Below are 16590 nucleotides of genomic sequence, written 5' to 3'. Positions count from 1 at the left end.
CCGAGTTCGAAATGTCCCCGGTGTCTACCACGTCTATCACGTCTCCGGTGCCCCCCTCCCCCACGTGCCTGTGACAGCCAATGACGGCCGTCCGGTCGATGCAGTGCGTAACCTCGACCAAAATGGCGACAATTGACGGAAATACCCGAGTATTTCAATGGAAATTTGTGAAACTAACGTGTTATATATGTGAAAAATCATTGAATTTATTGCTTGACGGAAAAAAAGCAAGAAACGCGCCCCTCTCATGTACGAACGACCGAAAGACGTCATTTCCGCCCACCATCGCATTTCGCGCAGAAAGACGTCATTTCCGCCCACCATCGCATTTCGCGCAGAAAGACGTCATTTCCGCCCACCATCGCATTTCGCGCAGAAAGACGTCATTTCCGCCCACCATCGCATTTCGCGCAGAAAGACGTCATTTCCGCCCACCATCGCATTTCGCGCCGATCGCCGAACTCTGAAAGCTAAGTTCTTATTTTGCCATCATTCTTTTGTGGCCCCCTGCCACACTGTATCGAACGATTTCATTCCTTCTGTTATATATAAAGGTGCTTATCACAATAATAACAAGATTTTTACATTTCAAATATTAAGTACGCTTTTTAATTGTTTTTCAACTGAAAAAGCATAAATTGCATATTTTAACATTTAGTGTACTCATTTGCTTCATCACACGTTCTGTATTGAAGGATTTCACTTGTTATCATTACCCTTTTGAATTATTGTCCTTTGTAAATATTTGTTTATGTTCATTAAATGTTTTCCTTTTAAGAAGCTGTAGCCATGTATTTGTAGTGGGGTTTGAGTATAAACCCCCCTTGTGCTGTGCTGGTGTAGCCCCCCTATGCTGTGCTCCTCCGCCCCTCCGCCATTGCACCCCCTTCCCGTGCGCGCATTCATCTCCGAGTCTCGGTTGTAGACCTTCAAGGGAGAAGCTTTGCCATCCATCCAGGTATGGGTTACACCCACTGGACACGACAATTATGCTCTAAGATTCATTTAAAGTATGAGATTTAATGTTCATTTTTAGGTCATCTCTACATCTCAGTGGAGATCACCTAATAATAACAGTCTCGAAGTCTGTCCGCCCGTACGTCCGTACATCCGTCCATACGTCCGTCCGTCTGTACGTCCATCCGTCCGTCCACAATCAAACCGAGTGGAGACAAATAACCAATAGTAGAATGGATAGAGGTCGATGAGACATGCACAACGATATAACTTTCAAGGTCGTCCAAGGTCGAGGTCAACGTCACGAGGCTGTCAAAGTTGCGAAAATCTTCGATTTCAAATCGTATCTCCTCCCTCATTTATCAAGAGAGATCAAATGTTATTAGTGATTCAGATACTATGGACTATTATCGAGAACAACACGAGCCATTTTTTTTAAATTTGCTCTTCTCCGATTTTATAGTTTTTATCCGCCTCGTGGTGCGCCGGAGACCTCAACATGGTCTCCCGCGCTGATTTTAACTTCACATTCAATTATGTTTCCACCTTTCGCACTGCATAAGGTTGATCGGCACTGAAATAAAACGAATTCGACCTGAAATTCACCTTTAATGAGGGAAATGCATCGAATGCATTGGGTTGGGTGGGTGTGGGTGCCGAGATGCTGCGGATTCTGGCAGGCACGGGATGAAGCCTAGAATTGTCTCCTCGAGGGAATGCTTACTGTTGGGGTCTGGGAGATTAATGTTTACATTTTTGAGGGTTTTAGAACACGCTTTACAGGTCTCTGTAAAAATTCCGGTGCAAAAGAGACGTTTTATGATTGTATAAAAAATATTTCGTCCGCCGCGTCACGGCTCGTCACGTGACACCACACGCGAGAACAGACGCGTCGTTGAGTCACGTAAAGGTTTTGCGTGTGCGCGCTGACGTCATCGCGCTCCTCTACTCTGGCCAGGATACGACTTGATCGACACTGAAATAAAGCGAATTCGACCTGAAATTCACCTTTCGATTATAGATGTCCCTAATTTGATTTTGCTTCTGTCGACCTCTGGCAGAGATGACTGGCACTCCCGCTCGGTGGTATTTTTTAAAATTCATTTTATATGATTGAAATCTCCATGTAAATTTATTCCCTATATTGTTACATGGAAAGGGTGGGGAGGGGTGGTGGAGGTCTATAGCTAGAATGTGATAAGAATAGTATGGATAGTATGCTCGAGTAGGTTAGATTTACTCCTGTATCATTAGGAATCTGTCAGTGGTACGTTGTTTGTAATGACGGGGGCAGTGGTTGTAAACAATAGAGCAGAATATAGTGAGGTTGTATTGTGTATAACTTCCTGTACAGGTGAGGCTAGATGAAGAACTTGTGGCACAAGGCATTTAAATGGATAACATCAGGGTTGTTGGCCAGACGACTGCAGGCCACGGTGGTGAAGTGAGCTGTGGAGCCATGGTTGAGGAAAGACCACTCTAACAAGGGGCCACCCCACAGGTTTAGATGGCCAAAAAGATGGCATCACCACAGACGGCAGATCATCCAATTGCAAGACCAGCTGCGTGCTGGAAAGGCGTCCCTATGTGGCTTAAAAGCTGTATCCGCACATGCGTGCAGCAGTTGGAGCTTTGGCAGAAGACATCTCAGTTCTTTCTGCTTGGCTCGTCCAAGGACAGATCGAGAAACGCGGATGGCATTTCCCCACCATCGCACCATGCTCTCCTCTCCTGCCCTGAGACACACTTCACCCTGTGTCGCGCCAGCCTACACAACATCGTCCTGCAGTCACATCCAGCTCATGCCTGCACAAGTCCTCACCTGTTTTGTTACCCTTGGCGGTTTGCATCTGGTATTGTCACGTGCCATTAGCAGGGTTATTTCTCTTGAAGATAAGATTGTGTTTTCTTCCCTTTCATCGCCATCTGTGTTTGTCGACCGCCAGGTCTGGTCCATTTATTTATTTATCGTTCTGTATGTCCTTTTCCTCATATAATTTGAATAAACCTCTTATTTAGAAAAAACGTTTTGCCGCCTTCCTGCCTTGCCACACATGATAAACCACCAGTTTGGCCTTTATCTATCTATAATTCCAGCAATGTGTGTGTGTGTGTGTGTGTGTGTGTGTGTGTGTGTGTGTGTGTGTGTGTGTGTGTGTGTGTGTGTGTGTGTGTGTGTGTGTGTGTGTGTGTCTGTCTGTGACCGCTGTTTCTTGACAACCACCGGTCCAATCTAATTGAAACTTGCCAGATATATTGCTGGGGACCTGAGGATGTGCCTTTTCAAGGTTTGATATTAATCGGACAAGTGCTTCCCAAGTTATGGCCATTTATTTACCAAACCAATGACAAGACATGTTGCGTGGGCATGGCCGATGGGGAAGGGAAGCTCAGCCGCGTTCGCCATTACGGGTTGCAACGTATGGGCTTCCGGATAATGATGACTTCGTGTATTCTAATAATTTCTCGATTTCTTATGCGCATTTATAGATAAACACAATGCCCCAAGTTATGATCGTTTTTATATTAGACGGTGCATACATTTCGGTAACATCAGAGTGCTGGTATGCTCCAAACCAGAAAGTAAATTTTTTTTCTCTCTCTTCTCTTCTCTTTTTTTTTGTTTTTCCTTGCCACGACATTGCGAAAAGGTAAAATACGTTGGCGATAATTGAATAATTGGGTATTAAAACTAAATTGCGAATAATCGTAACTGCGAATAATATGGGAACATCCGGGCCACGCACGTACGGGCACGTGAGAGCGAAGAAACGGCCTGTGTGGTTGTTGTTTGTTGCTCGCAGTGTGAATATTTATTTATATATATATATATATATTTTTTTTTTAATGGGCACGTACTCGTTTGAACAATCTTTGGAGGATCGTCGTAACTTGATAAATGGTTAAAAATGCAGTGAATTCAAACCGTTTCCATTTACGGCTGCAGGGACATCAAAGATTTGTCCCATGACAGGAATGGCAGACATTTTCCAAAATGGCCACCAAAGACATGATAATAATTATGTATGATATGGTGTGGAAAGGTGATGGTAGGGCTGTAGGCCTAACAGGGAACCCGGCAGCCCTGCGTCGCTGGAAGATATCTGGTCCTGAGATGGCTCGTTTTATTGGAGAATTTGAGGGGTCAACCGAGAAGAGGCAGGGCACAGATTGGCGTCACCATGACCAAAAGAAGCATGCACAGATGGTATTTGCGCGAGAAGTGAAATCACTGAGTGGAGCCATAGAAGAGATGGGAAACCCATTCAGTGAGAACAGCAGTGATCTAGTACTGGGCAGTAGGAACATTGCAGATACAGCTGTGGCAGACATGGTGCGCCAGATTGAGAAACTTGGACTCAACTTGTATGAGACGTATATAAAGCAGAGACTTGTCAGCCAAACAATTCCCATTGCAGATCCTGTCAAGCGGAACAACCTCCATCTCTTCACCCGGCCTCCAGTCAGAGAGAAGTCGAGCAAACAGCAACAGCTGTCATCCCTGAAGAATAACTGCTCCCTCTTCTCTAGACTGTCGATTGCCTCCCAGATATGTAATGGTGATCTGGACGAGTTCATCCAGCATCAAAATCAGGCCTGTCCACCAGCACTGTCACAGATGGGTGTCCTGAGAACCGGGATGAAGTCAGACTTGGTGCGCTGCTTGCAAGACCTTACTCCTGCAAAAGAGAGCGTCTCCAGTCCCACAGTTCAGGTCACCATCCTTGATGGCACTGCCATCATCAACATGCTGCGACCTGGGACTGCAAAGACGTTCCAGGATTCTGCCACTGATGTTTTCGTGCCATACATTACATCACATCACAGCTTCAGCATGTAACCAGATGAGACATAATCTGGGATGTTTACATTTCTGAAAGCTTTGAAGGCTGACACTCACAGCAAGAGAGGTAAGGGGGTTGGGAGACATGTTCGATCCATCAAATGCAATTCCTGGAAACTGGCAGGTATTTCTCCGCATCGATGACAAGAAGACTGAGTTGTTCTCCTTCCTGGCAATGAACACAGCAGGCATCAACAACAACTAACAGGTCATCACCACATATCCATGCTGATGTGCTTTGCACAAATCGCCAATATGTCTTGGGTCTGGCACCCATGAAGAGGCCGTCGCATCCTACTCCACCTTGATGATGCTGTGTGGCAAGGGCACAACAAAGTGTCAATACGCACAATTGATATGGATGTTGTAGTTCTGTGGGTTGCATTTGGTGCTGGTAAGAGCTTCTGGTTCCTTGACACTCATAAGATAGCCAGAGCACTGGGTCCTGATCAGTGTGTCACCTTGCTGATGTTCCATGCTTTCACTGGGTGTGACACAGTGTCCTGTTTTTTGAGGCAGAGGCAAGAGGACTGCATGGGGCACCTGGAACACATATGGCAATGTTACCCCAGCATTCTGCGCCTTGGTTGCTCGGCCCAGTCCATAATCCATAGAGGAATGGCTGGGGCCACTGGAGCGATTTGTGGTTCTGCTATACGATAGCATCAGTAGCCATGAGTGTGTCAACAAGGCAAGGAAACAGCTGTTCACTCAGAAAGGCAGAGCAATTGATTGTCTGCCTCTGACGTAGGCTGCATGCATCCAGCATGTCAAGAGGGCTGCCTACCAGGCTGGTCACTGCTGGGCCCAGATGATCGCAGCTCCAGAGCTTCCATCTCCAAGTGAATGGGAGTGGAACAAGAAGGTCGAGGGAGGCTGAAAAGTATGCTGGACAACCCTACTAGAAGCCATGCAAGCTTGTAGGGAACTCATACGTTGTGGCTGCAAGAAGGGCTGTACAGGACACTGCAAGTGCCGGAAGGCTGCTCTGCAGTGCACTACTCTTTATCTCTGCTGTGGACTTTGCACTGACTGACTGACAGGTAACAACGGTCACAAGACATATGAGACATCAATTCGACACATTGAGCTGTAAACTGAAACAAAACAAGTCCATTTAATTAATGTGTGCTCATTAGTAGCTAGAAAGGCAATTGCTCCAGTGAAGTTGTCCCCACTTAAATATTTTGCATTTTCTACCATTGTAGTTACATAAACCACTGATATGAGGTAGATAATGCAAATAAATCACCCCACAATGGACTTGATAAACCATATCAAAGGTACAATAACAGCCGATGGTGGCCGTCTTGGAAAACGGCCACCACTTTTGTTACAGAGCAAATCTGCGATGGCCCTATCATCAAAAATCTTGCTTAAGGTATGTTCTAACAGTGTGGAAAATCTCATGCTTCTTTCATCAAAGGCACAATGTATCATCAAAGGTACTATGAGTTATCTCATCTGTCCGAAGGGTGTTAGGGGTCTAAAGGGACTTAAGTAGTGCAAAGGTATAAAGGGTATAAAAGGTCTAAAGGGGGAAGGGATCTAAAGTGTAAAAGGGGTCTTTGGGGTCTTATGGGTGTTGCGGATGGACTGTGCTTAACGTTTTCTATATGTATGGATCACTCTGATTGTGCAACTGTCATTAAACCATCAACTTTAACAAAGGGGCTCTATATGTTTTTGAGAGGATGAGTAGCAATGGGTCTTGTGATGTGTTGTGTGGATTAACATCGAGGATAAGGTAGAGGTACAATGTATCAGCTTTTATATGTCAGACAATGCTACTTAGATGTGTGTTGTACAATAACGCTTTGCATTAAATGTGGAGTGGATTCCTGCATGTAGATCATATCCTGTTTGTGTACAGGATATCTCAAAAAGTTGTGACAAGGATGAACTGATTAGATTTTGGTGAAGATCCAGATCTGGATCCGACTACTAGAATTTTTTAAGTGATTCCTCACCATTGAGAGATAGGGCCAAAAACGATATATAGCACGATGTCTCAAAAAATTGTGGACGGATTCGGATGAAACTTGGTGAACACGTTGGGTGTGTGACACGGAAGAATTGATTCAATTTTGGTGAAGATCCAGATCTGATAACTTTTTAAAGTGATTCTTCACCATTGAGAGATGGGGCTAAAATGATATGCAGCACGATATCTCAAAAAGTTGTCGATGGTTTCGAACAAAAGTTGGTGGACAGGTTGGGTGTGTGGCAAGTTCGAATTGATTCCATTTTGTTGAAGATCCGAATCTGGATCTGGATACAAGAATTATTTAATATTCAAAGTGATTCTTCACCATTGAGAGATTGGGTCAAAAACGATATATAGCACGATATCTCAAAAATGTATTGGGCCCGATATGTTCTCGTGGATCAGGCATTGCGTGGTGGAGGTATGTGCTCTAACGAATGCCCTTCTAGTTTTACTTGCGTCCTGGTCAGTGTGAGCAGCATGTGTTTTTTAATTAGTACCTTTTCAGCTCACTTCCGACCTTCAAACGTGTATTATTGCAACTAGAAGCACCCGCTCCCTACGGGAGCCGTCAAAGGGGTCATGTTATTATATTGTTACGGATCTGGAAGACATATGCATTTAAACATACAGATGTCCCAAGAGTCGGTTATTCTCTTAAGTACATGTGAGACAGGTCCCTTCCTTTTGTCTAGTGGGAGAATCAAAGGTCTGCGTTGCAATGTCCTTTTAGGTAGGTTATTAAATCTTTACGTCCAACAAACAAACCGACAACACCACTGAACAAGCGCTTCACTCGCCTAACCAGCGGCTCGCTGTCCGAGGCAGAATCTCTGGCAGTTCCTTCTCGGCTTCCACAAACTTTGTAACTTCTTTTTGACGAGTATGGGCACGCGTGGAGAGGGGGCGGGATTTTCCCCGCATGGCCGAAATCCCGCCCAGAAAGGGCGGACCCATGGGAGCCCCGTCCAATCAGGGCAGACTGACGTCTGTTCCACCAAGCCCCGCCCCGTTCGGGAAGGTCCATAAAAGTTACAACGCCATCCTCAGTAGAGAGTTCGGTGGAGAGGAGTCTGTGGACGAGAGTTCTTGGGGGGGGGGGGGGGTCGTTCGTCGTCTTGGTTGTTGGGTTGCGCTGGAGTTCGGAAGGTTGCGAGGAGTGATGGTTGTGAGAAGTGTTGCCGTGAGAGAGTCGTGGAGTTCGTACAGTGTTGCAGTGAAAGGGTTGGAGTTCGTGAAGCAACCCTGAGAGCGGAGAGCGTTGGGCCCTGATTCCCGTCTCGCTCGGACTCAGCTCTACTCGACCAGGGCTCCTACGCAGACACGGTCTCCACGCGTGCGGCCGTGGATCGAGCCGCATGACCATTAACAGGTGCCGCACCATGGAGCACCCCATCCCTCCAATGTGCAGGTATCCCGCCGAACCACGACCCCAGCTCGTCTCTCTCCCTGGCTGCGGGGGTCCAATAAAACTTCTGGGTTTCTTATCATCTGAGTGTGTGGGCCCGTCTTGTAAGTAGAAACTGTATAAGTGTTTTTGAACATTGTAAATTCTTGCCTGTTTATTCCCATGTAAGTCTGCTCTGTCTTCTTTATTGTAAATAAATTATTAGTCGAAATGTTCCCAGTTCGTTTTCGTCTTTTCCTTCATTGGTCCAGCATGGTTCGGATCTGAGTTTATTCGGGTTTTTTTCCCGATAATCCGTACATTCTAGCCGGTATATTCTTGGCAGGCCTGCTCGACTGCATCCGAGCCGGAAAGGTAGTTGGTAGCTGGTAGTCGGTAGATGGATCCGGTTCAGGCAAGACGTGCCGATGGCATGGAATCCCGGTAGTTGAAATCGCGTAGTTAATGAGGTAAATTGGTTCTTGACAAAAAGACCCTACGCTACGCGGTTGAGATATTGGCATCCATGGTCAGTTCAGCGACCCGCTGGCTCACGGAGTTATCCGTGAGCGACGGCCTACAATTCCGGCGAGTCTGGTGGGAATCGACGTAACTTTCCCCACCTAGCGGTCATTCTCGCCACCGGACCTCCGGCCCGCAACAATATTTATGCGTATTTTACTCTAAGGGGTTCCCAGGATGACATACCCAAAAAATGGTTGCGATCGGTTCAGCCGTTTTTGCAGTACCTAGGAACAGACAGACAGACAGATGGTGAATTATAGTAAGATGCTTTTAACACTTGCCATTGTTCTTACTACTGCCCAGCTTTATATTCTTTGCTTTGGCTATAATGATATTGATAATGACTTCCACAATGATGTCGACTTAGGTCTGACTAAAACTGCCGTCTTGGACAGTTTTATTTGGGTGCTGCGTGCTTGAGCATACCTTCCTTTCGTTTGGAGATGTTAAGCTCAGTTCCCTGCCTGCATTTTGCATGTTCATTGTCTCGTGCTATCTTTGAGCTGATACAGCTTAAAGACCTGCTCTCTGAAATCGACTCTATTTTGTGATTGTCGAAGGTGTTAAATGAGTGTGAAATTTCCTCACCAAGGCTTTTTTTTTGCTCCCCAGATGTGTGCAGGGTGGTACCACTGCAATTCCAGGGGCTTTTGGCTGTGGAAAAACAGTTATTTCTCAGTCTCTCTCCAAATACTCCAACAGCGATGTTATTGTGTACGTGGGTTGTGGTGAACGAGGAAATGAGATGGCAGAGGTTTTGCGCGATTTCCCTGAGGTGTGTTTGCAGTTTTGTTTTCGTTTTGTTTTGTGGGTTGTGGGATGTGGGTCTCTTGTTGAATCATTCCTAGTTGTCTTGCATTCTATTCCATTTCTATGTAGCTTTCAATGGAAGTGGGTGGAAGGACTGAATCGATCATGAAGCGCACAACTCTTGTTGCCAATACATCAAATATGCCTGTGGCTGCTCGTGAGGCATCTATTTACACAGGTATCCTCCATACAACCTCAGTATTTCTTCCTCAGCACTTTTTCTTCTCCCTTTCTCTCATTACCTGAAAGTCCCCCTTTCCCTATCCACTTCGCCACTGCAACAGAGATAAATACTCACACTTTACCTCCACCACCAATTGGGTGGGATTGAAGAAACATAACCACCACTGATGTTTAATCATAAAATCAGTTACCACTGAAGTGAGAAGACCACTGCTTTTCAAACATCGTAAGTTGGTGAGCAATTTTCATGAGATGGTAGTTCACAGTCACCGTGAGAGGTTGGAGGCGGAGGAAGGGTGGGGTGGTGGAATTTGATAAAGTGAAGCAATGAGGCTCCACAAGTAGGAACAAAAGCAAAATACATATAACAAATGAATAACTTTGGCAAGGAGTTGCACACATGGAGTGGGTTGGCTGATGGATGCATGAGACACACTGTCATGCAAGCACCAGTCGAAAATAAGAAATACAAAAATAGCTTTATAGACTATAGAGGACAGATCTGTGTGCAAGCAGCAAGGTATGAGATATCCATTGTGAAACTTGTAAAATCCTGGATTCAACATTGTGAAAGACAAACAGGTGAGCTGTGCAGGATCTGGTTCACAAATGTGAGATTTAACCCACTGACATTGCAGATAATTGTTCTGCACATTGTGATGTGAAAATTAATTTTAATAGGTCATTTGAGATGTGTCTTCATGAGACTGATTAGGCATATCGTGGGTGATGGTGAGGCTGAGCTGCTTTTCCAATGGCCAGTCATAAACAGACATGAGATGATGTCCTTGTCACACACCCAACCCCTCCACCAAATTTCTTCCGAATACGTCCACAACTTTTTTGAGATATCCTGCACACAAACGCAGACAGGGATGAAATGCACCTGCACGATAGTTATGTGCCAAAAATGTATATGCTTTGGAAATTCCTGCAATTATTTTATATCTGGTTACCTTGCCATTGTAATAGAATATGTTGAGTCTCACTGTTCTTGATTTGACCTGGGTGCAAAGCTCATCAAAATGCATTGTATGGAAGAGTAATTTACTTCGTTGTCAAAAAAAAAACAACCTTCTTTCTAAAAGCTGTGCTGCTGTTCATGATAAGTTTTTGTACTGCAGGTATTACTCTTTCTGAATACTTCCGGGACATGGGGTACAACGTTAGTATGATGGCTGACTCCACATCACGATGGGCCGAAGCTCTGAGAGAAATCTCTGGTCGTCTGGCTGAAATGCCAGCAGGTAAAACTTGTATGCTACTCTTGACGATCTAGCATTAAAAAAAAATTTTTTTAAACACTCTCGCCCTGTTTTTCTTTCTCCGTAGCCCTTTTCCCATCATCTTCGCATTCTCTCCTGTTGAGTCCTGTTCCCTTTCATGATGTCTACCCTTCATGTCCATACATATTTATGTGGCTGTTGTCACTTGGCACAACTTATTTCGGATTTTATGTTGGACCTTTTTGACATAACAAGGAAAAAAAATAAAATAATGGATCAGACAAAAAAAAAAAAAGAAATTCAAAGATATGTTGGCCACAATTAAAAAAACAAATGGAACTGGGTTGGACACAAGACTAATGAACAACGAGAATTACAAACGGGCAACTGAGACAAACACCTTGGAAGGAGATCGAGCGAGACCAAAGATTATACGAAAATTTTAAATTGAGATATTCACTGAAGTAAACTGGAAGGGCACTCGGTGGAGCGCATACCTCCGCCATGTCAGGCCTGATCCATGAGAACATATCGGGCCCATTGCGTGTTTGAAATATCATGCCACACAGTACTATATAGTTTTTGGCCTTATCTCTCAATGGTGAAGAATCACTTTAAAAATTAAATAATTCTCGTATCCAGATCCAGATTCGGATCTTCACCAATATCGAATAATTTCGTCCCTGTCACACACCCAACCTGTCCACCAAGTTTCATCTGATTCCGTCCACAACTTTTTGAGATATCGTGCTATATATCGTTTTTTGCCCTATCTCTCAATGATGAAGAATCACTGAAAAAATTCCAGCAATCGGATCCGGATCCGGATGTTCACCAAAATCTAATCAGTTCGTCATTGTCACACATCGAAGCTGTCCACAAAATTTCATCCGGATCCGTCCACAACTTTTCGAGATATCCTGCACACAAACAGACAGAAAGGGGTGAAAACATAACCTCCTTCACCTTCGGTGGCAGAGGTAAAAAGTCCCGAATTTCAGAGAATAGAAATGACCGTGTTGAGAGAAAGAAATAGGTCTTTGTCCTTTAGTGGACTTGAAATAGGTTTCTCAAGTCGAGTCATGTTGGACTTTATTTTGTCTTCCATTCCCCTCTGTTTATCCTCACCTAACAGATAGTGGTTACCCTGCATATCTTGGTGCACGACTGGCCTCTTTCTACGAACGTGCTGGACGTGTAAATTGTCTTGGTAGCCCTGAGCGTGAGGGAAGTGTCAGCATCGTTGGAGCGTAAGTCGTTTCAAAGTGACTTTGTATATAACCTCGACGTGCTTCCATTTTCTTATAGTTTTAGTGATAGACCTCTCACAATGAACTAATCTTGCTAGCTTTTACTATTTTTGGCACCATCTCTCATTCATGCCACCATAATGCCTCATTCATTAAGCTTGTACTGAGCTTTTAAAATTATTTTGATAGAGACATTCTGTTAAGTTGAACTATCATCATACCCATGCCTTCTTTCAACATGCAGTGTCTCTCCCCCTGGTGGAGATTTCTCTGACCCTGTGACTTCTGCTACGCTGGGCATAGTGCAGGTGAGAATCACATTGGTGCAGAAGAGATGTGCATGAGAACACATGTATACATGCTTTCACATACAGTATACCTCCGCCACCGAAGGTGAAGGAGGTTATGTTTTCACCCCTTTCTGTCTGTCTGTTACTTGGCAAAAAAAATAAAATTGGACAAGTACGTTGATCGCCTCCATTTGTTCATTGGCAAAAAAAAAAGTTTTTTTTTGCCAAGTATGTTGATCGCCTCCGTTTTTGTTTCGGCTCGGTATGTTTGTTTGTCCACTCGCCTCCAGCCCAAACCACTCAACCGACTGTTCTTAAATTTTTTGGAGATGAATACAGTAAGACCCCGCTTAAAGTCGCCCCGATTAACGTCGTTTTGTTATAGCGTCGTTTTAAATACGTAACTGTCTACAGTATAAAACCTCTTTTTCACATATGCGTCATGAATCCTTTTAAATTGTATCTCTTAAGTTTTACATGCACCACATGACCTGAGGGCAAAAGTATCTGCACTGCAAATCAAATTGCTTGTTATCGGTGCCCTCAAATCATATTTTATAATGAAGATGTAAAGCAGTGGAGTCCAGCTCTCAGGGCAAGATGCACTTTTCTGGAATGTTACTTCTGGCATACTTAATGATTGGCTTTTAACAAAAAAGCTAAAAAAAGGTGCACAAATACATCTGAGTTAAGCAAACACATCTCAGCGACGTGAACGCATCATGCAATGCAGAATTTTTTTTAACCCGCATCGCACCATTTGAGGGACACTACATCCGGTGCTCTGTTTCCGTTCATCTCCTGCCACCCCTCGCTGAGTCACAGTGTTATCGTGCTTGCTTATTTTGTGTTACAAAGTGATTGCAGTGTTAAATATGTCATCAAAACACCCAGCTAATGTTCATGTTGTGTCTGAAAGCAGTGTCTCATAAAAGCATAACACCGGTGCAAAAAATGATGGTGATGAGGCGCTTTAATTCAGGTGATCGGACCGTGGATATTGCACACGATATGGCAATTGCTCCGACCACGGTGAAAACGATTTTTGAACTTGCGGACAAAATTCGAGCTCGTGGTCAAAATGTGATGCAATGAAGGTGACATGTAGTAGAAGCAGTACGATGGAGCGAATGGAGAGACTGTTGTCCGTGTGGATTGAGGACCAAAACGAGCGGAATATGCCCCTGAGCCAGCTGGTTATTATGGAAAAGGATAAAAGTTTGAAAAATTAAACAACAAGAAGGCGACAGTTCGACGGTGGAGAATTTTACAGAGAGCCGAGGTTGGTTCGAGCGTTTTTAGCGTAGCAGAAACCTGCACAGTGTCAAGCTTACTGGCGAGACTGCGAGTGCTGGCATGCAGGCAGCGGATGAGTTCTCTACCAACCTGCAGGTGATAACAGAATGCTGCAATGACCCCACACAGCTTGTTTTCAACGGAGATGAAACGGGGCTTTTCTGGAAGCGGATGCCATCCAGCACCTTTATTGCAAGTGAAGAAAAGAGTGCTTCAGGATTTAAGGCTGCCAAAGATCGCCTTACACTCTTGCTTGGAAGCAATGCGGCAGGAGATTTTAAACAAAAGCCCTTGCTCGTTTACCATTCTAAAACACCATGAGCAATGAAGGGTTTCTGCAAGACTACCCTGCCTGTCATCTGGCAGTCAAACCGAAAGGCTTGGATGACCAGGGGAATTTTTTAGACCTGGTTTGTGCATGATTTTTGTCCAGCAGTGAAAACTTATTGTGAAAAACATAACTTTGAAAATAAAGTGCCGTTACTGTTGGACAATGCCCCTGGTCACCCAGTCGACCTCGACTCCTCATCAACTGGCATCAAAGTTGAAGTTGTGTTTCTTCCTCCAAACACAACTTCTCTCCTCCAGCCAATGGATCAGGGAGCCATCGCAGCATTCAAAGCTTACTACCTGCGACGTACCTTTCCTGGGCTAATCCGTGACACCGATGGCAAAGACAGCCAATCGATTTGAGGCTTCTGGCAGTCTTTTAACATCATGAAAGCCAATGAAAATATCACAGGCCTGGAGAGAAGTCACAGACCACTGCATGAATGGTGTTTGGAGGAAGGTTTGGCCGGACAATTAAATCGCTGAGATGGCCAATGGAGTGGGATTCCATGAAGTCACCACAGGAAATGTGGAGGAGGTGTTGAGCAATCATGGGGAGAGTTTTACCAATGAGGACCTGAGAGAGCTCGACCAACAACTGGCTGAAGAAGCAACAAAAGAGGACCAATCAGAGAGAGGGTTTTAATGTGTAAAATTCTTTCAGACATCCTGAATAAAGTTAGAGGCTCGAGATCTTGCGTATAAAAATTATCCTGACTTGGAGTGCAGTACTGCAGTGAAAAGATTGGGGTTGAATGCTTTTTCATGCTACAATGAGTTCTACAAGGGGAAGAAGAAGATGACCACACAACTTTCTCTCGACTCATTCTTCAAGAGAAAACAGCCTGAACCTGCACCAGACTGAGGGTGACACGGATAACCCCACTACCTCTCCCTCCCCCTAGCATCCCCTACCGACCCCACTGATACCACATTGGAGCAAAGGCATTCAGTGGCATCAACACGACTGACATTAGCTCTGAGATAAGACTAATGAGTGTTAAATTAACTTTGTAGGGGGTGTGGTGTCGTGCCAGAGGAAAGTGGCATTTGGAGTCAGTAATGACATTCTTCGTGCGTCCAAAGAAGATGGGATAGAGGGGTGGGTAGAGAGAGGAGAATAAATGCGTAAGGAGAAAGATCCCTAACCTTGCCGTGTAAAATGTGTAGCGTGTACCTCCGTGGGACGCTCCGTCTGAGCGTTTCCACCTCGTGATATGGCATGGTATCTTCTGCTTAATTATTTTGCCTGGGCTTGTGGCAACGTGCACTCCACACTGGTCCGCCTGGCTGCACGGGGTGGCGGAATATTAACAGCACGGCAGAGATTCTCGGCAGTCACCCCAGATCAGGCTCTCAAGAAAAAGCACGGCCTGGCAATCGCACACCAATTGTGAGACAAGGAGTGAAGCGAAGAGGCAAGAGGTGAGCGTAGAGCCAGTGAAGGGGAGACAGCTAAGAAGACGCAACTAAAAGGAGAACTAACGGCTCTGTCTTTCCCTTTTATAAGCCCTGCGCGAAGGGTGGGGTGATGACCAGAAAGCGACGTGCTGTGACCCGAATCCTGCTCCTCTATTGGCCTATTACAGTCCCAAGCTGTGGACCGGGCTCCAGAACCGGAAACTGTCTCAGTTGCCCATCCGTTTTAGCACGGGTCGGAGCTCCTGACTCAACATAGGGCATGCTCCCCGAGCTGGCACCCTGGCCCTGAACGTGCTCAGAGTGCAGTCTGAATGTCGAATAGCAACGGACTTTCCCCACCACCCGCGGGCCCCCTCATGAGCCAAAATGCACACCTGGGCCCCATACCAAGCTCAAGGATCGCCCTTCTTGCAACCCCTCCTCATTTCCCCCTGTCTTGCCGTGGTCTGGCGACTACATGAGAGTTGTATCAATTCCATGTGCTCACCCGGGACGTCCCCAGTGAGATGCGGTCGAGCTTTTAACATCTGTTGCTTGAGCAAGTATCGCGCGGTCGCGAGGACAACCTGGGTCATGCAGTGCTCCTCTATATAGTGGCGAATTGTAGCGATGCAGTGGTACGAGGGGTTGCGGGTATATTTTTACCGTGTGTGGGAGGCATTTGTGGTTGAAGTGGGCGAGGTGCAAAGTAAGGTGAGGTGCCAGTTAGGGATTGGTGTACAGATTTGAATTAAATAATGGCGCATGATGCCCGTGCATGGGTTGTGCAGTGTGTAGCGGAGGAAGTGTGGTGGATCCGAGCCATGGGAGACATCGTGGTGTGCTTATTATCAATGGCATATTGAATGGTGGGTGTGCTTGCATACTTGTTTTGTACTCTGGCTCAAAGGAAAGGGTTGGAGTAGGAATCAGAATCAGAATTAGAGACAATTACTGGACCTAACTTATGAGACCCACGAAACGCACTTCGTCCCATTAACCCACTAGACATGAGGAGAGGTCTAACTTCACAAAGACGAATGAAATAACTGTCTGGGGATCACTGTATGTTGGGTGCCATTGCCTTAGAGGCATGCGGTTTTG

At 45.3% G+C, this 16590-nt stretch overlaps 1 protein-coding gene and 1 long non-coding RNA gene across 2 annotated transcripts in view; one reads left to right on the top strand and one right to left on the bottom strand.

Annotated features, from left to right (window-relative positions):
• ATP6V1A (ATPase H+ transporting V1 subunit A) overlaps positions 1-16590 on the top strand; it is a 77618-nt gene that overhangs the window by 23206 nt on the left and 37822 nt on the right. The window contains exons 6-10 of the mRNA XM_085865466.1: positions 9313-9475; positions 9580-9688; positions 10818-10940; positions 12055-12169; positions 12414-12477. Coding sequence (XP_085721592.1) covers positions 9313-9475; positions 9580-9688; positions 10818-10940; positions 12055-12169; positions 12414-12477 — 574 coding nt within the window. The remainder of the gene's footprint in view (positions 1-9312; positions 9476-9579; positions 9689-10817; positions 10941-12054; positions 12170-12413; positions 12478-16590) is intronic.
• Positions 9671-16590, bottom strand: part of LOC147031581 (uncharacterized) — a 116710-nt gene continuing 109790 nt past the window's right edge. Inside the window, exon 4 of the long non-coding RNA XR_015053610.1 lies at positions 9671-10546. This is a non-coding gene — a long non-coding RNA (uncharacterized LOC147031581). The remainder of the gene's footprint in view (positions 10547-16590) is intronic.

Source organism: Eptatretus burgeri, chromosome 2 (assembly GCF_056783735.1).
Source record: "Eptatretus burgeri isolate ZD-2024b chromosome 2, Ebu_testis_v1, whole genome shotgun sequence".
In the NCBI taxonomy this organism is placed as follows: domain Eukaryota; kingdom Metazoa; phylum Chordata; class Myxini; order Myxiniformes; family Myxinidae; genus Eptatretus; species Eptatretus burgeri.
The sequence above is the reverse complement of the archived record's forward strand: the minus strand, read 5'-3'. Positions and strand labels throughout refer to the sequence as shown.